The 21,851-nt window shown below is 39.8% G+C and overlaps 1 protein-coding gene across 2 annotated transcripts in view; it reads left to right on the top strand.

Moving 5' to 3' along the window:
* LOC126236159 (WD repeat-containing protein 74) overlaps window positions 1–21,851 on the top strand; it is a 106,513-nt gene that overhangs the window by 30,167 nt on the left and 54,495 nt on the right. For both annotated transcript variants that reach the window (XM_049945258.1, XM_049945249.1), the window contains 2 exons: window positions 20,574–20,678; window positions 20,774–20,913. In XM_049945258.1, the coding sequence (XP_049801215.1) occupies window positions 20,574–20,678; window positions 20,774–20,913 (245 nt within the window). The remainder of the gene's footprint in view (window positions 1–20,573; window positions 20,679–20,773; window positions 20,914–21,851) is intronic.

Raw genomic sequence — 21,851 nt, forward strand, 5'->3', positions numbered from 1 at the left:
CCAACAAGTCAATTTTTGAGAAATATTGACCACCTGATTTTGCAAAGAGGTCGTCTGGGCACAGTATCAGGTATGCATCCATTATAGATGGTGCATTCACAGAAACTTTTAAATCACTACAGAGGTTTAACCAATGAGACAGTTGCTTTATTATAATTAAGAGGGTAGACCATCCACATGATGCAATAGGCTGAACAGTGCCGGATTCTGTGAGGCAATATGATTCATCTTCGACTTGTTCCCTGAGTACGATTGGAACCAGACAGTCCCAGAAAAAGTGAAACTGAGCTGAAGATTTCATGGTAATGTGCACTTGAAAAGTGTTGGGACATCCCAATCCAGTAGGGAACGAAGAGGAAAAATTCACAAAATAATGCATCTAACTGTGTATATGGCACTTGTTCAGACACTAAATTCACTTCATCTGAAATGGTAAAACCAAAACATTTAAAAGCATCTAACCCAAAAAGATTCTCCGTATGTGTGTTATCTACAACAAGAAATGTAAGTGACTGGACTACTGACTTGTATGTCAGTGGAGCAGAGAATTGGCAGAGAATATGAATGAATGAATGATCGTATGGCATTGTTGGCCAGGAGGCCCCATCCGGGGAAGTTCGGGTGCCGTGTTACAAGTCTTATTGCATGTGACGCCACATTGGGCGACTTGCACGTTGATCGGGATGAGATGATGATGATAAGGACAACACAACACCCAGTCCACGGGTGGAGAAAATCTTCAACCCGGCTGGGAATCGAACCTGGGCCCGTTGCATGGGAGGCGAGCACATTACCACTCAGCTAATCGGGCATACGGAGAATAGGAATACTCTATTTATTGCTGTTTACTAACTTTTGTAACACAGTGAGAAGTGAAGGGGAGCCCAAGTCCTTATAAGTTTGTGACAACGTGACCGCAGCACTTGTACTCACTTGCATATGCAGAACTTAATGAAAAACCATAACATCAATGAAAAGCTTGTTTGGTGTGGCAGAAATAGCTGATACAGTGTTTAGTCCATATCTGCATCAGGATTGGTGTACTGAATTTATGCATTACAAACAGAAGCAATGTGATCTTTTTTGATTCGATTATGACGTGTAGCCCAGTGTTTTGGAGAGTCTGGGTGTGCATGCTTAATGAAACAGTAATGAGAGGAAAGGAGTGTGCAAATGTGTATGTTGCTGTTTACTTTGTCAGTGCAGCTGCTGCTGGGAGTGAGGCCAGCAGCCTTGACGCTGTGATCCTGTGCGGGCCGCTGCGGCCGTATTTTGCCCCTGCGAACTATATGAAGCGTGTGGTGTGGAGGAGAGGGTTGGATTGCTGGTACCTCACACCATGACTCAGTTTGGTTGCCCACAGCTTGTGACATCTCAAATGACTGTGCAATAGCTAAAACTTGGGGAGGGATGGGTTTTCACACTATATATGGTTCTTTATGCACATCGGACGTAATATGAAGACGGCGATGTAAGCCGTGGAGTTCAGCCACCCGTGCTCGATAGAATTGATATGGTTGCTTCCTACAGCGGTAAAACTCAACCCGGGATGCAATAATGTGGGTGTGCTTACAGCAGCATTTTGAAAGAAGTTCGCATATTTGTTCAAATGTTACAGAAGATGGATGATCCTGCAAAAGGGTGAATTGACATAGAAATTGATACATTCTTGGCAATAGTTTGATTTTACAGTGCCTGTGATTGATAGTGCTACACTGTCTCAAATGATTCTTGCTTTTTGACAAGTTGAAGTAAAATTCCCTTTGTAACACCACCAGCCAGTGTGAGAATAGAAGGAGTACCAACCAGAGTGGAAATTCGCACGGAGAACAGGACCACACTCGTCGCCAATAGTGTTGTAATTTGGTATAAGTACAACATGGCCAGCAGACTGAACATAGATTTATTCCAGGGAAGCATTAACAACTTGAACACAGTGTTTAAGTAACACTCGGCAAGAACCAGTTAGAGCTATAGCAATACACATAGAGAACTGACTGCACTTTTAGCTTGTGCCCAAAATTCATTGTAATGTTGGTCAGGATACGATATCCTTCCATGCCCTTCCCTAATCCAACATTGTGCTCTGTTGCTAATGACCTCCTTGTCGATGGTACATTAGATCCTAATATTCCTTTCTATTACATTCCAAAATTTTTCCTTGGCTGCTAAAGGATAGGAACCTAAAACTTTGTTCCCACACAGCATCTGTTTTAGTTCCATATTTTGCTGTTGTCCTTTCAGGCATATACTTAAGTATTTTGAGCAATAAACTATTTTGAAACAAATAATGGGCAAAAATATATTTGCAGAAGAGTGAGATAATCCATGGAAAATACTGTGTATTAAAGTGTTATCATCAAGAAAACAAAGATGATTTGTATGCTTTCCTCTAACATCTCACAAATGATATTCTGCTGTTGGCAGGCAGTAGGTAAATAGAATCTTTGCAGTCATGTTTGTGTGAAGCTAGCTTCCAAGAGTAAATTGCTATAGTTGTATCAAGCCTTTGTGCAATAAAGGTAACAAATAGGTGTGGGAGCAATCATTACTCTTTGCAAGATATTTTCTAGACATAAAAATTACTTGTTATCCAGTTAGTGTCAAACTGCTAATCGTAGGGCTCATAGTTCAGTGTTTTCAGGCACTGGATCTAACTTTTCACCTTCTGCAATTACAAGGATTGTAATTTTAATAGAAGCAACTACTTATTTACAGCTCATACAAAATAGATGTGTGTTTCAAAGATTTACTGACTTTCAAAGTAGTCACCAGCGTTGTGTATAACGCATTGCCAGCGATGCGGAAGTCGTAGGATACTCTTAGCAGTGCCAGTTGTGTTCACAGTTCGAGTGCCGCAGTCTGTTGCCCGACAAATTTGTAGCAGTTCTGAAGCGAATGCCATGAAGTGTTTCCTTCAGTTTAGAAATCGAGTTAACTCACGAGGGCTTAAGTCAGGGCAGTGCAGTAGGTGGTATAGCACTTAGCAGCCCCATCAGTCAAACAAATCAGTAACAGCTTGCACTGTAGATGCTTGAGCATTGTCCTACAAAATGATGGTTAGGTCCTGCAGAAAGTGTCATCACTTCTGTCTCTAAGCTTGTCGTAGGTTGTGTTCCAAAAATGAACAGCATAGAGAAAGAAGTGGTCACACTTTCTGCAGGATCTGAACATCATTTTACGGGACAGTGTGTGGATGCAAGCTGTTACTGATTTGTTTGACGGATGGGGCTGCTAAGTGCTATATCATCTACTGCACTCCCCTGACTTAAGACCTCGTGAGTTCAATTCGATTTTTAAACTGAAGGAAACACTTCATGGCATTCACTTCAGAACTGCTAAAAATTCGTTGGGCAATAGACCGCGCTGCTTGAACTGAACACAACTGGCACTGCTAAGAGTATCCTACGACTTCCACATCGCTGGCAATGAGTTATACACAGTGCTGGTGACTACTTTGAAGGTCAGTAAAACTTTGAAACACACATCTGTTTTCTACAAGCTGTAAATAAATAGTTGCCATTGAAGTTCCAATCCTCGTATTTATATACTGGCTAATTACTGAGATTGCTCAGTTACTTAATTATACCAATCTAATTTTAAAGCAAACAGGAAGTCATGGGTGCACCATATTTTGTATAAATTGTTCCAAATCTTCCAGAGTTTTGCTTTACACATCACCCCTTCTTACTGCCGCCTCCACCTCTAGCGATTATATTATCAGGAGTGTAACCAACGAGTCCCACAATCCTGAAGACTATGGATTCAACACTAATGAAATCAGTTTTTGATTTGATTAACCAGAAAGGGGCTAAGGATAAGAAAGGAATATAAAACCAGCATAGCCACATAAGTGTACGGAAGCTGAAAGATGAAGGAAGCGGAATAAAGTAAATTCCAATTGATGAACAAAAAACCATGGAAGTGGAATGGGGTAGATTCAAGAGAACATTAGTAAATGTGGCAGAAGTAGTTGGAGAGAGGACAAGCAACAAAAAGAAATGAAGGTATAGTGCAGGAGAAGAATAGAGCCTGTAGAGTATGGTTCCAGAATAGGGCAGTAAAGACAATAGAAGAATACCAGACAAGAAAGAAAGAGCAGTGGAGAGAAGACTATTGTGGGAAAATGGACTAGAATGGTGGAGGAAGACAGTGAATGTTCAAGAAAGGTCCTGTATGGGATGGTTAAAAATAAGAGACAGAATGATACAACGGACAATGTTTAAATGGTGAGTGAAGGTGACAAAGAGGTAGAAAATGAGAAGGAACTGAAGATGAGGAGGCAATATTCTTGAAGGACTCTCGAACATGAAAGGAGACTGGGCTGAGGAGGAAGGGAGAGGAACTGCTATTAGAAAAGGATGTGATATGAAGAGAAGTGGAAGATGAAATAAGGAAGATGAAAGGAGGGAAGGTACCAGATTTTGATGAGCTGAGTGTGGAGATGATAACAGCAGGAGAGGCTCTATTGTGTGATGAAAATTGATTGGGAAGAAAAGAGGATCCCAAAAAAGTGGAAGAAGGGGAATAATTATCCCGATCTTCAAGAAAGGTAATAGAAAAGAGTGCAATAACTGTAGGGGAATCACATTGTGAACCATTGTGCAAAGATATTTTAGAAAGTTTTGGAAACGTGGAATCGGGCAAAAATATAGGAAGAACAACAACATGGGTTCAGAATAGGGATGTTCACAATAGCTCTTATTTTTGCTGTAAGGCAGCTACCAGAACACCAATATGAATATAAAAAGGTCTACTGATGGCCTTCCTGGACAGTGGAAAAGCTTATGGTAGTTTATGTAGAAACAAGGTATGGAAGTCCCTGGAGAACAGGAGTAGAAAAGCAGATTATATGGAGACTTCGTTCTTATCCCAAACGTTAAGTCTCCCCTAACCTGGGGTTTTGGGCGACTTTTCTGTAACTCTCCTCATTTCATAAACCTCACCAATCCTTTTCCTTCATCCCTCTTCATTTGCCTTCAATCATCCTGCCAGAAAAAGGAGCCACTGGCTCTGAAGGCCTGTGTATTTCCATTTTTTTCCTCTTGCTGCTGCTTGGCTAGTAGATTTTTTATTTATGCAGTTATATTAGACTATATGAAGGATACAAGAAATTTATGATGGTAGTGTTACTGTTTGAAAGTGGGAGGCACTGGTAACCTTACCATTTAGCTCCCAGAGAGATCAGATTGGGTGGAATAGAAGAATTACTTTAGGCAGGAATGTGCACTTTCACTATTGCTCGTCATTTTGGTGATGTATGAGATAATAACCAGAGTGGTGCAAGTAACAGGCGAAGGGAACGTGAAAGTGGTGGTGTTTGCAGATGAGTTGATGATCTGGGGAAACAAGGAGGAAATATAGGAGCAGTTGTACATATGGCAATAAATAGAAGAAGGATATGAGATGAAATTTATCATAAGTAAATGTGAAATGATAATTAGAACTAGGAAGAAGGAGAGTCATAACTGGAATAACAATTGGTGGAGAACAACTGAGAAAAGTGGAGAGTTTCAAGTGCATGGCAAGATTAGTTTAGAAAAATGGAAGAAATGACAGAGAAATAAATGAGCATTGCAGACAAGAAGAAGCATTTTATAGGAGTATATGTGGAGCAAGGATGAACCTCAAAACAGCAAAAAGGTTATATGTCGGACATACGATTTTCCAGTCCTGATGTGTGCCTCAGAGACCTGGGTGATGAAAAGAAGAGAGAGAGTGAAGCAAAATACAAGCTAATGAGATGAAATTCTTGAGAACTAGTATTGGAAAGACAAAGAGGGATAGGTTAAGGAATGAGAGTATCAAGGAATTAGTAAAGAAGGAACCATCATAGGAGGGGATTGAGGAATCAAATCTTTGATGACCTGGAGATGTTAAGTGAATGGAGCAGAAGAGGATACCCAGGAAGATAAGAGAGATGAAAAGGAAAGGGAAAATATCAAGAGGAATACCAAGAGACAGACAGCTGGAAGGAGTGAAGGACTGTGTGGAAAAGAAAGGCGAAAACTGGATTAGCCTGTAGATGGGAAGAAGGTAGGTGACAGAAAGGCTTAGGTTCCAAGCAGATCCAGCCAGTGGCTGGAAACTATGTAAGATGATGATGAATATTTTATGTAGTTTTGTGAAGCTCTCTGCTGGCATTAACAAAATAATTTTATAGTGGCTCAATTCTTATGTAAAGAATTCGTTTATGCTTATGCAAAGTTCTGAATTATCTATCTGCTTTTTAAAAAGTGTTGTTGCAATGCTTGCTTGGTATTGCTAGTGGCTAAATGCTAATGATGTTATGATATCTGGTTTCTGGTATGAAGACAAGACTGAATAAATGTCTGATAAGATGTCATTAATGCCACAACATTTTGATTTCCTAAGTAAACTGTTTTAGAGTCATCAGGTTGGATTCCATTGTAACCATTGTGCACAGCGAATGTGATGTAATTCAAACACGAAGGAAGTCAGCAGTCAGTCACAATTCAGTCTGTACTTAATTGCAGATCTAAATTTCAGCAACAGTATAGCTATCAATCAGTGCATATGAACTGAGTCATGAGCCTCAATATGCTTGTAAATGTACATGTTATTACATAACCTTAGCATGTACATAGCTGTTTCGAGTAGATGCAAGCTAAGATGCAAGCTAGTACTGCTGACAGACACTTTACTTTAGTAATCGTCTGTCAGTGGTACTACACGATTTGCGAAGGAAGATACAAAAGCTTTCTACTTACTAAGGTGCAGCAAAGTCACACCTACAAGGCCACTAGATGACAGCATGAAGCATCTACTTCGTGAGAGTTTTTCTTAGGCACCATTCTTCTTTCATCTTTGCACTGTGCATTTTCTTCCTTTCTTCCAATCAAGTTTTTCCTGTCTTGAATCTCTTGCACTTTTGGCTTAGATTCCACTTGAGAAGTTTCTGGTTGAATCTTTGTCTGTCTTCCATATTTCTGAGTGTGTTATACCAGGACTTTTTTGACTTCGGGGATCCACTTTATGTTCTTAATGCTTTCTGTGTACTCCAAGATCTGTTTAGTTTGTTGGGTGTCTGGCATTCTTTCGATATGCCCGTAAAATTTCAATTGATGTTTCTTCACGTTACATAGTATGTTAGATATCTGCTCGGTCTCCTGTCTTCTCTGCAGTGTGTACCCTTGTTCTCTCTTATTGGGCTGTAGTATTTTGACTGATTCTTATATCGAGTTTCTTGATATTTTGTAATGCATATTTCCAATCCATGACCAGCATTTCTGATGCTGTAAGGTTAATGGCTTGATGAATTGTTGTAATGCCTCACTTTTACATTACATTCTAAGCATGATTTATTGTAAATATTGCCATTCTTCCACAATGCTCTAGTCATTGTTTGATTTCTCTATAAGTGCACTTCTTCATCTATCCCATTTGCCTGTATCATTTGTGAACTCTCCTGATCTCTTTTTTCTTCTTCTTTTTCTTTAATACTAGTTCCATGGATCATGAATATGATATTTCGTAATGATGTGGAACGAGTCGAATTTTCCAATACATGACATAATTAGGTTAATTTAACAACATACTTAAGTTAATATAACAACTTTATTTTATTGTGTTTTTTTTGTTTTTCTTTATTTTTTTTATTTTTTATTATTTTTTTTAATATATTTTTTTCCCTTAATTTATATCTAAAAATTCCTCTATGGAGTAGAAGGAGTTGTCATTCAGAAATTCTTTTAATTTCTTCTTAAATACTTGTTGGTTATCTGTCAGACTTTTGATACTATTTGGTAAGTGACCAAAGACTTTAGTGCCAGTATAATTCACCCCTTTCTGTGCCAAAGTTAGATTTAATCTTGAATAGTGAAGATCATCCTTTCTCCTAGTATTGTAATTATGCACACTGCTATTACTTTTGAATTGGGTTTGGTTGTTAATAACAAATTTCATAAGAGAGTATATATACTGAGAAGCTACTGTGAATATCCCCAGATCCTTAAATAAATGTCTGCAGGATGATCTTGGGTGGACTCCAGCTATTATTCTGATTACACGCTTTTGTGCAATAAATACTTTATTCCTCAGTGATGAATTACCTCAAAATATGATGCCATATGAAAGCAATGAGTGAAAATAGGCGTAGTTAGCTAATTTACTAAGATGTTTATCACCAAAATTTGCAATGACCCTTATTGCATAAGTAGCTGAACTCAGACGTTTCAGCAGATCATCAATGTTTCTTCCAATTTAATCTCTCATCAGTGGACACACCTAAAAATTTGCAATATTCTACCTTAGCTATATGCTTCTGATTAAGGTCTATATTTATTAATGGCGTCATACCATTCACTGTACGGAACTGTATGTACTGTGTCTTATCAAAATTCAGTGAGAGTCCGTTTACAAGGAACCACTTAGTAATTTTCTGAAAGACATTATTGACAATTTCATCAGTTAATTCTTGTTTGTCAGGTGTGATTACTATACTTGTATCATGAGCAAAGAGAACTAACTTTGCCTCTTCATGAATATAGAATGGCAAGTCATTAATATATAATAAGAACAACAAAGGACCCAAGACTGACCCTTGTGGAACCCCATTCTTGATAGTTCCCCAGTTTGAGGAATGTGCTGATCTTTGCATGTTACGAGAACTACTTATTTCAACTTTCTGCACTCTTCCAGTTAGGTACGAATTAAACCATTTGTGCACTGTCCCACTCATGCCACAATACTTGAGCTTGTCTAGCAGAATTTCATGATTTACACAATCAAAAGCCTTTGAGAGATCACAAAAAATCCCAATGGGTGGTGTTCGGTTATTCAGATCATTCAAAATTTGACTGGTGAAAGCATATATGGCATTTTCTGTTGAAAAACCTTTCTGGAAACCAAACTGACATTTTGTTAGTACTTCATTTTTACAGATATGTGAAGCTACTCTTGAATACATTACTTTCTCAAAAATTTTGGATAAAGCTGTTAGAAGGGAGATTGGACGGTAATTGTTGACATCAGATCTATCCCCCTTTTTATGCAAAGGTATAACAATAGCATATTTCAGTCTATCAGGGAAAATGCCCTGTTCCAGAGAGCTATTACACAGGTGGCTGAGAATCTTACTTATCTGTTGAGAACAAGCTTTTAGTATTTTGCTGGAAATGCCATCAATTCCATGTGAGTTTTTGCTTTTAAGCAAGTGTATTATTTTCCTAATTTCAGAGGGAGAAGTGGGTGAGACTTCAATTGTATCAAATTGCATAGGTATGGCCTCTTCCATTAACAGCCTAGCATCTTCTAATGAACACCTGGATCCTACTATATCCACAACATTTAGAAAATGATTATTAAAAATATTTTCAACTTCTGACTTTTTGTTCGTAAAGTTTTCATTCAATTTGATGGTAATACTGTCTTCCTCTGCTCTTGGTTGACCTGTTTCTCTTTTAATAATATTCCAAATTGTTTTAATTTTATTATCAGAGTTGCTGATTTCAGACATGATACACATACTCCTGGATTTTTTAATAACTTTTCTTAATATAACACAGTAGTTTTTATAATGTTTGATAGTTTCTGGGTCACTACTCTTTCTTGCTGTCAGATACATTTCCCTTTTCCGGTTACAAGATATTTTTATATCCTTAGTAAGCCATGGTTTGTTACAAGGTTTCTTACGAGTATATTTAACTATTTTCTTGGGGAAGCAGTTTTCAAATGCATTTACAAAAATGTCATGAAATAAATTATATTTTAAATTGGCATCAGGTTCACGGTACACCTCATCCCAGTCTAACTGCTGTAGGCCTTCCCTGAAATTTGCAATTGTTAAATCATTGACTGGACGTACTACTTTGGAGGACTGTTTAGTACTGCTGAATGGAGCTATGTCATATATTGTAACTAGCTGTGCACCATGATCAGAAAGATCATTCTCAACAGGCTGAGCATTTATCTGGTTAAACTTATCTTGGTTTATAAAGAAGTTATCTATCAGTGAGCTGCTATCCTTTACCACCCGAGTAGGAAAATCAATAACGGGTGTCAAATTGAAAGAACCGAGTAATACTTCAAGGTCATTTTTCCTATTACCCTCTTTCAGAGAATCTACATTGAAGTCCCCACAAATAATAATTTACTTCCCCCTGTCTGACAGATAGCACAACAAGGAGTCCAAATTTTTCAGAAATAGATGAAAATTTCCTGATGGGGACCTATATACAGATACAATTATAAATGTGCCTTTATTTAATTTAAGCTCACAGGCACATGCTTCTATATGTTTCTCTACACAAAACTTTTTTGTTTCTATACTTTTTGCACAATGATAACTTTTGACATATATGGCAACTCCTCCTTTCTCCATATTTTCTCTCATTACATGTGCAGAGAGCTTATATCCACTTACATTTACCTTATCCATATCAGTAACAATGTGATGCTCAGACAGGCATAGTATATCTATTTCATTCTCAGCTTCTAAATCTTCTAAACAAACCAGAAGCTCATCTACTTTATTCTTTAAACTCCCAGTATTTTGATGAAATATACTTACATTATTTTTAATTATACTTTTATGGGAACCTTTCCTTATTCTAACATTTGCAGTACTCTCCTGTCTGAGTTTCTCATTGTGCTTAGGCCTAGTTCCTATACCAGTGGTCACACGGCGTTCAGAGAGGCAGATTATGTCAACTGGGTTGGGTGACTTTAATTCATCAATGCAATTACCTAGGACTGAGATACAACTTGGTGGAGATAAAATTTCTGGTGATTGGTGAAAATTTATAATTGATAGCTGTGATTGGTGATCCAATGTGCTAGAATTGTGCTGTTTAATTTCTTTCCTAAACTGAAGATTTGTTTCAATCCTGACCTCTCGTAGAACTTGACATCTTTCTGTCTTACCTATCCTAAAAAAGGTGCTGCTCCAACACCTATAACCACTGGTATTTTACCATTCATGGCAGTGCCTCCCCCCCTTAAATTTCCTGCTATTACCCCAGCCAGTTTCCCCTTCCCTTTCCTGTTGAGATGTAGGCCGTGCCTGGTATAGTCCCACCTACTGAGATAATCAACAGGAACCACACCAATATGAGCCCCCGCACCCGACCCAAGCAGCCGTTCCAACTCCAAATTAACTCTCCCAACAGAAGAGTTCAAATGAGGCCGGTCATGGCGTCTCAGGACAGATACAAATTCAACATTGGTGTGTCTCGATGCCGACGCAATCTTTACCAGCTCACACTCTATACTGTACCCAGGATCTGTGTCGATGCTGTTCCCTGGCCCTCCCACAATAACCACGGTGTCTTCCCTGGTAAATCCTTTACAGAGTGAACCTAAATCCTCTGTCACCTGATCCAGAGAACATTATCAGAAATTTTATCTCCACCAAGTTGTATCTCAGTCCTAGGTAATTGCATTGATGAATTAAAGTCACCCAACCCAGTTGACATAATCTGCCTCTCAACATTTTGTCATTATCTTTTTAGTTTGACATGTGTTCTGTTTTATTGAAGGTGATCTATATTCTGACCTTTTCAGCCTTCTCTTGCAGGACCTAGATTTGTTTTATTCTAGTTTCTCTGTTATCTGTGAGTATTACCAGATCATCAGCCAGTCTCAGACAGCCAACATGTAGGTCCTTTGTTTTTCTTCCTAGCCTGGTTGATTTGTAAAGTCCCTGTATCTTCAGTTCTTTTTCCCATTCCCTGACAGCTTTATGTAATAATATATTGAACAGTAATGGTTAAATACCATCGCCCTGTATCACTCTAGTCCTAACCTTGAAGGACTCTGATAACTCTAACGTAAATTAAATTTTGGATGTGGCATTTGTTAGTGTCTGCCTGATAATGTTCTCTATTTTCTAATCAAGTCCCCTCTCTTCTAGTTCCTGGATAAGTGATGGTCTATCTATAGAGCTGCATGCCTTCAAAAATCTGCAGTGGTGCACATGGTCTCTGCTGATATTATTATTATTATTATTATTATTATTTAAATGTGGCAGCAGAAAAGAGAGAATGAGACAGTTCAAGAATTCAGTATTTCAGTGCTTAGGACTTTAGATTATGTAGAACACATTTGGAGAAAACAGCAACATTGAAAAGTTTGCCGAGTTTTACATTGAATTAACTCTTCATAAAGATTTAATCTGCAAAAAGAAAAAAATGCTTGTATTTCTAAGAAAGTGCAGAAAGATATGATTATAATAGAGGGAAACATTCCAAATTAATGATATGATTATAATAGAGGGAAACATTCCAAATTAATGATATGATTACAATAGAGGGAAACATTCCAAATTAATGATATATAATATCATAATATAAAGTGCAGAAAGATACGTATATGGCTTCTTTTCTGTGTTTATTTCATAGATTCTTACTTAAATTGTGTGTGAGTTTCGTATAGGAGGTGTAATTTCGAGTTTTAGTTACTGTAATCGTAAATTCAGGCAGATTGTAGCGCAGTCGTTAGGCATTTGTACAGGTTAGTTCATATATTCTTTGCGTGTTTCCCTTGCTTTATCTAGGCACGGACTCGTGTTTCAGTAACTGTTGTTCAACATCGATTAGAATGGGCAGGGACTGTGATTGCTGTGTTCGGATGAGGGCTGAGTTGGCATCCCTTCACTCACAGCTGCAGGCGGCGCTGACTTCGGTCGCACAGCTTGAGGCTGTTGCCAATGGGCACCACTGTGGTGAGCCGGACTTGGGTATCACGGGGATGTCAACCTCGTCCCGTCTGTCCCCAGATCGGTCTGCCGCTGTGGTTGCCCTGGTTGCTGCCCGCATTGGGGCTGAGCCCTCGCCTGTGGTTGATTGGGAGGTCGTTCCAAGGCGTGGCAGACAGCGAAAGACGTCCCCGGAGGCTGATCAGAAAGCCTCCCCAGTGCGTCTGACAAACAGGTTTCAGGTACTGTCTCTGGCTGAGCCAGATGCAGCTGCCTGCCCTGTTTCAGAGGATGATTCTCAGCCTTCAAGGTCCGGGCAATCGCAGAGGGTGGGCTTATTGGTAGTTGGGAGCTCCAATGTTAGGCGCGTAATGGGGCCCCTTTGGGATATGGAGGCTAAGGAGGGGAAGAAATCCAGTGTGCACTCCGTGTACATTCCAGGTGGAGTCATTCCTGATGTGGAAAGGGTCCTTCCGGATGCCATGAAGAGCACAGGTTGCAGCCAGCTGCAGGTGATGGCACATGTCGGCATTTATGACATGTGTCGCTTTGGATCTGAGGAAATTCTCTCTGGATTCCAGCGGCTATCTGATTTGGTGAAGGCTGCCGGTCTTGCTTAACGAGATAAGGCAGAGCTCACCATCTGCAGCATCATTGACAGAACCGACTGCGGACCTTGGGTGCAGAGCCGGGTGGAGGGTCTGAATCAGAGGCTCAGATGGTTTTGCGACCGTGTTGGCAGCAGATTCCTTGACTTGCGCCATAGGCTGGTGGGGTTTCGGGTACCACTGAATAGGTCAGGAGTTCACTACACTCAGCTGGTGGCTACACGGGTAGCGGAGGCTGTGTGGCGTGGACTGGGTGGTTTTTTTAGGTTAGAAGCCCTCGGGAAAGTACGGGGTGGGCTGCAATCTCAAAGGGTGCATGGCAAATACAGGACGTGCTTGGATCAACAGTCAGAATTGTAGTTTTTAAATTGTTGTAGTTGTGCTGGGAAAGTCCCTGAGCTTCAAGCGCTAATAGAAAGCACAGAAGCTGAAATCGTTATAGGTACAGAAAGCTGGCTAAAGCCTGAAAGAAGTTCTGCCGAAATTTTTCCGAAGTCTCAGGCGGTGTTCAGGAAAGATAGATTAGGCAGAATTGGTGGTGGAGTGTTTGTGTCTGTCAGTAGTGGTTTATCTTGTAGTGAAGTCAAAGTAGATATTCCATGCGAATTGGTATGGGTGGAGGTTATACTTAACAGCCGAACAAAGTTAATAATTGGCTCCTTCTACCGACCCCCAGACTCCGATGATATAGTTGCTGAACAGTTCAGATGAAATTTGAGTCTCGTAACAAATAAATACCCCACTCATACGGTTATAGTTGGTGGGGACTTCAACCTTCCCGTGATATGTTGGCAAAAATACTTGTTCAAAACCGGTGGTAGGCAGAAAACATCTTCCGAGATTGTCCTAAATGCTTTCTCCGAAAATCATTTCGAGCAGTTAGTCCACGAACCCACGCAAATTTTAAATGGTTGCAAAAACACACTTGACCTCTTAGCCACAAACAATCCAAAGCTAATAGAGAGCATCATGACTGATACAGGAATTAGTGATCACAATGTCGTTGTAGCTAGGCTCAATACCATTTCTTCCAAATCCACCAGAAACAAACACAAAATAATTTTATTTAAAAAAGCGGATAAAGTGTCACAAGAAGCCTTCCTAAGAGACAATCTCCATTCCTTCCGAACTGACTATGCAAATGTAGACGAGATGTGGCTCAAATTCAAAGATATAGTAGCAACAGCAATTGAGAGATTCATACCTCATAAATTGGCAAGAGATGGAACTGATCCCCCATGGTACACAAAAAAGGTCCGAACGCTGTTGCAGAGGCAACGGAAAAAGCATGCGAAGTTCAGAAGAACACGAAATCCCGAAGATTGGCTAAAATTTACAGTCGCGCGAAATTTCGCACGCACTTCAATGCGAAATGCCTTTAATAGGTTCCACAACGAAACATTGTCTCGAAATTTAGTAGAAAATCTGAAGAAATTCTGGTCGTATGTAAAGTACACAAGCGGCAAGACGCAGTCAATACCTTCGCTGCGCAGTGCCGATGGTACTGTTACCGACGACTGTGCCACTAAAGCGGAGTTATTGAATGCAGTTTTCCAAAATTCCTTCACCAGGGAAGACAAATGGAATATTCCAGAATTTGAAACACGAACAGCTGCTAGCATGAGTTTCTTAGAAGTAGATACCTTAGGGGTTGCGAAGCAACTCAAATCGCTGGATACGGGCAAGTCTTCAGGTCCAGATTGTATACCGATTAGGTTCCTTTCAGATTACGCTGATACAATAGCTCCCTACTTAGCAATCATATACAACCGCTCGCTCACCGATAGATCTGTACCTACAGATTGGAAAATTGCACAGGTCGCGCCAGTGTTTAAGAAGGGTAGTAGGAGTAATCCATCGAACTACAGACCTATATCATTGACGTCGGTTTGCAGTAGGGTTTTGGAGCATATAATGTATTCAAACATTATGAATCACCTTGAAGGGAACGATCTATTGATACGTAATCAGCATGGTTTCAGAAAACATCGTTCTTGTGCAACGCAGCTAGCTCTTTATTCGCACGAAGCAATGGCCGCTATCGACGGGGGATCTCAAGTTGATTCCGTATTTCTAGATTTCCGGAAAGCTTTTGACACCGTTCCTCACAAGCGACTTCTAATCAAGCTGCGGGCCTATGGGGTATCGTCTCAGTTGTGCGACTGGATTCGTGATTTCCTGTCAGGAAGGTCGCAGTTCGTAGTAATAGACGGCAAATCATCGAGTAAAACTGAAGTGATATCCGGTGTTCCCCAGGGAAGCGTCCTGGGACCTCGGCTGTTCCTGATCTATATAAATGACCTGGGTGACAATCTGAGCAGTTCTCTTAGGTTGTTTGCAGATGATGCTATAATTTACCGTCTAGTAAGGTCATCCGAAGACCAGTATCAGTTGCAAAGCGATTTAGAAAAGATTGCTGTATGGTGTGGCAGGTGGCAGTTGACGCTAAATAACGAAAAGTGTGAGGTGATCCACATGAGTTCCAAAAGAAATCCGTTGGAATTTGATTACTCTATAAATAGTACAATTCTCAAGGCTGTCAATTCAACTAAGTACCTGGGTATTAAAATTACGAACAACTTCAGTTGGAAAGACCACATAGATAATACTGTGGGGAAGGCGATCCAAAGGTTGCGTTTCATTGGCAGGACACTTAGAAGATGCAACAAGTCCACTAAAGAGACAGCTTACACTACACTCGTTCGTCCTCTGTTAGAATATTGCCGTGCAGTGTGGGATCCTTACCAGGTGGGATTGACGGAGGACTTCGAAAGGATGCAGAAAAGGGCAGCTCGTTTTGTATTATCACGTAATAGGGGAGAGAATGTGGCAGATATGATATGCGAGTTGGGATGGAAGTCATTAAAGCAAAGACGTTTTTTGTCGCGGCGAGATCTATTTACGAAATTTCAGTCATCAACTTTCTCTTCCAAATGTGAAAATATTTTGTTGAGCCCAACCTACATAGGTAGGAATGATCATCAAAATAAAATAAGAGAAATCAGAGCTCGAACAGAAAGGTTTAGGTGTTCGTTTTTCCCGCGCGCTGTTCGGGAGTGGAATGGTAGAGAGATAGTATGATCGCGGTATGATGAACCCTCTGCCAAGCACTTAAATGTGAATTGCAAAGTAATCATGTAGATGTAGATGTAGACTGGCAATGGCAGGGAAAGTGTTTCTGAAGAAGAGAAATTTGTTAATATCTAGTATAGATTTAAGTGTCAGGAAGTCGTTTCTGAAAGTATTTGTATGGAATGTAGCCATGTATGGAAGTGAAATGTGGAAGATAAATAGTTTAGACAAGAAGAGAATAGAAGCTTTCGAAATGTGGTGCTACAGAAGAATGCTGAAGATTAGATGGGTAGATCACATAACTAATGAGGAGGTATTGAATAGAATTGGGGAGAAGAGAAATTTGTGGCACAACTTGACTAGAAGAAGGGATCGGTTGGTAGGACATATTCTGAGGCATCAAGGGATCACCAATTTAGTATTGGAGGGCAGTGTGGAGGGTAAAAATCGTAGAGGGAGACCAAGAGATGAATACACTAAACAGATTCAGAAGGATGTAGGTTGCAGTAGGTACTGGGAGATGAAGAAGCTCGCACAGGTTAGCGTAGCAGGGAGCGCTGCATCAAACCAGTCTCTGGACTGAAGACAACAACAACAACAACAACAACAACATTTCTAAGAATCTCTCAGTTAATAAAATGTGATGAATAATGATCACATTTGACACCCCTACAGACAGAAAAGAGAGAGAGAGAGAATCAGCTGTTGCTGTTGAGCTTATATTTGTTGTCCTTATAATTGATAATAAGGACAAAGGGTAATGTTCTCTGCATGGACTAGAGATGACTTGGATATCCAATAATTGTTTTTAAATGTTGCTATATGTTATGCAATTACGCAAGTCAAGTGTCACCACAGTCTGTAGAGTATATTTGTTTATACTGCTTATTAAGGTAGTCATGTTGCATGAGTTTTGTTCCTATTGATAGACTGAAATACCATGCTGTCATCAGATTCTCTGTATTGGAAAGTTTAAGAGAAGTTACTAAAGGTTTATAAGGAGTTTGGTCCTTCATTCACAAAATGTAATGTGACTGTACTTCTCTTCAACACAATCCACATTGAATAATGTCCCAAACAGGAAGTTTCCACAAAAAAAAAGTTCACTTCCCAGAATAATTGATCTGCCCATAGTAAAAGTGAGGCCTTTTGAACATAGTGTTGGAAGATCAACCTTATTCATCTGATTTGGTAACCTCTGACACTCATCTCTCCCACAAAATTTTTCTGTAAAACCCATAACCTTTCCTACTAATTAGTTGCTGCACTTTTATTTAATTTGTACAGTATTTTCTTAGTGGAAAATATGAAAAAGTAAATGTTTCATCTTTTGTATGAATTTAAGCAATGAATACAGGTCATCCAGTAATATAACTATTCTTTCATCACTGATGTACGTAAAGAAGACATCAGTGTGTGAATCTCTGTTTTATTTTGCTGACTTTTGACAGTTGTGTTTAAGCAGGTGTGAAATCATAAATCTTCCTCTCATGTTTCCTCTGTCAAATCGTCTGAAAGTAATATTATTGTTATTGTTGTGGTCCTTATTCTGAAACCGACTTCATGCAACTCACCATGCTAGTCTGTCTTGCGTAAGTCTCTTTATCTCTGCGTAACTACTGCAGCAGACATGAATTTCAACCTCTTTACTATAGTCAAACCTTGGACTCTCTCTACAATTTTTAGCCCACACACTTCCCTCCATTACCAAATTAATTATTCATTATGATTTTAATGACACAAATTTTTGCCCACAGTTACCATTGTTATCCATCAAAAGTGGTATTTCCTTTTTGAACACCATTTGATGCAATGTTTCCAGTGCCATCATTAATTAGTACAAGGTACAACTTTCTCACTGAGTTTGTAATACAGACTCTTCATGGTTCTTGTTTAATGAGGCATTTTTTCTGAAAACTTCATCTTTTGCTACAGGCCTACATTGTTGCCACTGTGGACTTTTTTTTTTCTTTATTACTTTTCTAGACTCTGTTGTATGTTGACTTCTGCATTGGTCTTTTTACTTAAAGAACTTAGGACCTTGGAAACTGGAAATGAGCATTTGTCGTCATTGGCCGGGAGGCCCCTTGCAGGGCAGGTCCAGCCGCCTTTGTGCAGATCTTATTACATTCGACGCCACATTGGGCGACCTGTGCGCCGGATGGTGATGAAATGATGATGAAGACAACACAACACCCAGTCCCTGAGCGGAGAAAATCTCCGACCCAGCCACGAATCGAAACCGGGCCCGTAGGATGGCAATCTGTCACGCTGACCACTTAACTATCAGGGCAGACACTTAGGACCTTATGTCAGTCTTACCATTTAATATTCAGTCTATCATTGTAATATAGGTTATGGAAAGTTTTGGCAGAATGTAAATAATTTAGGAATAAAGGTAAGTGAACAGGAGAGAAGGGGAGCACCTCTCACATCACTCAGACTCATCCCAGATTAGAGCGACTGAACCATATCCTTTGCCAACACTTCGACTATCTATCATCATGCCCAGAAATTAAGGACTCATATGTACAAACCTCTCTGCCCCTCCTCAAATGATATTCTGATGCTCACTCAACCTACACAATATTCTGGTCCATCCTATGCCGATCCCATGCCACATGGTTCATATCACTGTTGAGACCAAGCTGCATGACCTGCCTGGTTCCCTCACCCAGCACATCCTACTCCAACCCATCACAGGCTTATCCTATTGTGTCAGAAGCAAGGCCAACTGTTAAAGAGGCCATGACATATATCAGCCCTGCTGCAACTTCTGAATAGCATTTTTGTGGGCATGGCCACCAACCAACTATCCACTCAAATAAATGGCCAATGCCAAACTGTGGCCAAGAGCAGACAACATGCCCTTGAGCACAACATGCTTGATTTCAATGGCTGCTTCAAAACCTGTGTTATCTGTCTACTTCCCCTCAGCACTAACTTTTGTGAACTGAAACTTCCTGGCAGATTACTTAGCTGGGATTTATCCGTACAACATATCCTTCATTCCCGTAATCTTCCTGGTCTCTGTCTCCACTGTGTGGTTGAGCATTTGAGGGGGAGGGGTGGGAGCTGTCACCCTTGCACGTGATGCAACACTTTTACAGTTCGGTGAGTTGTTACCTTTACTCCTCAATTATTTACTATATGTGATGTGACATATATTTACTCAAGAGGATAGCAGACTGTAACTCACTACACTATCTTTTGTCTGTCTGTTCTTACAAGGGAACCTCCCCATCGCACCCCCCTCAGATTTAGTTATAAGTTGGCACAGTGGATAGGCCTTGAAAAACTGAACACAGATCAATCGAGAAAACAGGAAGAAGTTATGTGGAAGTATGAAAAAAATAAGCAAAATATACAAACTGAGTAGTCCATGCTAAGGTAGGCAACATCTTGGAAAATATGCGCTCATGAGTGCCGTGGTCCCGTGGTTAGCGTGAGCAACTGCAGTAGGAGAGGTCCTTGGATCTAGTCTTCGCTCGAGTGAAAATTTTAATTTTTTATTTTCAGACAATTATTATCTGTCTGTTCGTTCATTGACGTCTCTGTTCACTGTAATAAGTTCAGTGTCTGTGTTTTGCGACCGCACCGCTAAACCGTGCGATTAGTAGACGAAAGGACGTGCCTATCCAATGGGAACCGAAAAAGTTTGATCGCAAGGTCATAGGTCAACCGATTCCTCCACAGGAAAACATGTCTGATATATTCTATACGACACTGGTGACGGCATATGTTGTCGACCGCCTAACTTGTACACTTGGCGAATGGGTAAAAAGATTCTTCTACCTTGCCCGATTTAGGTTTTCTTGTGGATGTGATAATCACTCCCAAAAAAGTGATCGCATCGGACGGACGGACAGACAGATAATAATTGTCTGAAAATAAAAAATTAAAATTTTCACTCGAGGGAAGATTTGAACCAAGAACCTCTCGTACTGCAGCTGCTCACGCTAACCACGGGACCACAGCGCTCGTGAGCTCAGGCTGTCCTTGATGTTGCATATCATATGCATAGACTATTCAGTTTGTATATTTTGCTTATTTTTTTCATACTTCCACACAACTTCTTCCTGTTTTCTCGATTGATCTGTGTTCAGTTTTTCAAGGCCTACCCACTGTGCCAACTTATAACTAAATCTGAGGGGGGTGCGATGGGGAGGTTCCCTTGTTAGTAGATTCACCTTTTGCAATCCTAACAATTACAGTGTAATATACTTATTGCTTTTTAGGTAAGAAAGAATGAGCTTGAGCTGCAAGTTCCAATTTGGCCATCTGATCTCGTTTTTCTACCAGATGGTGACCGCAGTGTGGCTGTTTGTACAAAATATGGACAGGTAAACAATTAAGCTATGGTTATACTTCTTTAAAAACTGCAATTCTGTTTGCGTTGCACTTCATCAAATTCACTATTACTATGTATGATTTGCAGGTACGTCTTTATGACACAAAAGGGCCAGCAAAACGACCAGTACTCAGTGTTGATATTCCACTGGGAAGTCTTCCCTCTAAGTCATCTGTTGGGAGAGAAATGTGCAGCCTTACATGCATGTCATCTACCATGAAGGACAGGTAGGAAGAATAACGACTAAATATATGTCACTTTACTACATACTAATCTTTAGGTTACTGTTAATTGGTGTCTCTATCATTTTTAACTCTACATCGTATTGGAATAGAACATGTGCTAAGAACAAAAAAAATCAAAACAGTTAATGAAAAGAGTGATGTCATAAGTCCTAATTTAAACCACGATTTCCCTAAAGTCAGCAATACTAATCAGTACTCAATATATATTATAAAAATAAGTGTACAGTTTGTGTGCTGCGAAAACTCAGAAACTAGTCCTGGTACGATCAGGGGAGTTATATGGTGTGGTAGCCCTCTATCCTCCATCTATTTTTATCTGAAGGTCTTGCTTTTGAAGATATAAGGGCTGGGGAGTTTCACCCTGTAGAAATTTCTAGAACATTCTAGATCATTCGACAGCATTCCACAACATTCCAGAATGTTCCAAAATGATCTGGAATGTTTAGGAATACTCTGGAACATTTGGGAAGATTCCAGAATGTTCGGGATCATCCCAGATCATTGTGGAACATTCCAGAACACTCTCAAATGTTTTGGAATGGTGTGAAACAGTGTGGACCATTCAAAGCCATTTTGGTATGTTCTGGAATTCGCCGCTGGTGGTGCTACCACCCATTGGTAGTGGTATATAGAGCAAGACCCATCATGGGTTCAACATCAGTTTCTTATCAATGACGAAGGAAGGAATCAAAAAAGTAGTGCAGTGAGTGAATAAAAACAAACAACGAAGTGTGAGTAGTCAAAGTGGCACAGTTACTGAATATAAATCGAAAATGAAGTGTGAAAAATGTATAAAGTGTACTTATTAATAAAAAGTTGATTTGATTTATATTTTAGACAATACACAAATGTAAAAGAGGAGGAGATCTTGCTAGTTCTGAAGCAAAATGGCAGTAATTAAAAGAACAGAGAAAAATGAG

The sequence above is a fragment of the Schistocerca nitens genome, chromosome 1 (genome assembly GCF_023898315.1).
Source record: "Schistocerca nitens isolate TAMUIC-IGC-003100 chromosome 1, iqSchNite1.1, whole genome shotgun sequence".
Classification (NCBI taxonomy): domain Eukaryota; kingdom Metazoa; phylum Arthropoda; class Insecta; order Orthoptera; family Acrididae; genus Schistocerca; species Schistocerca nitens.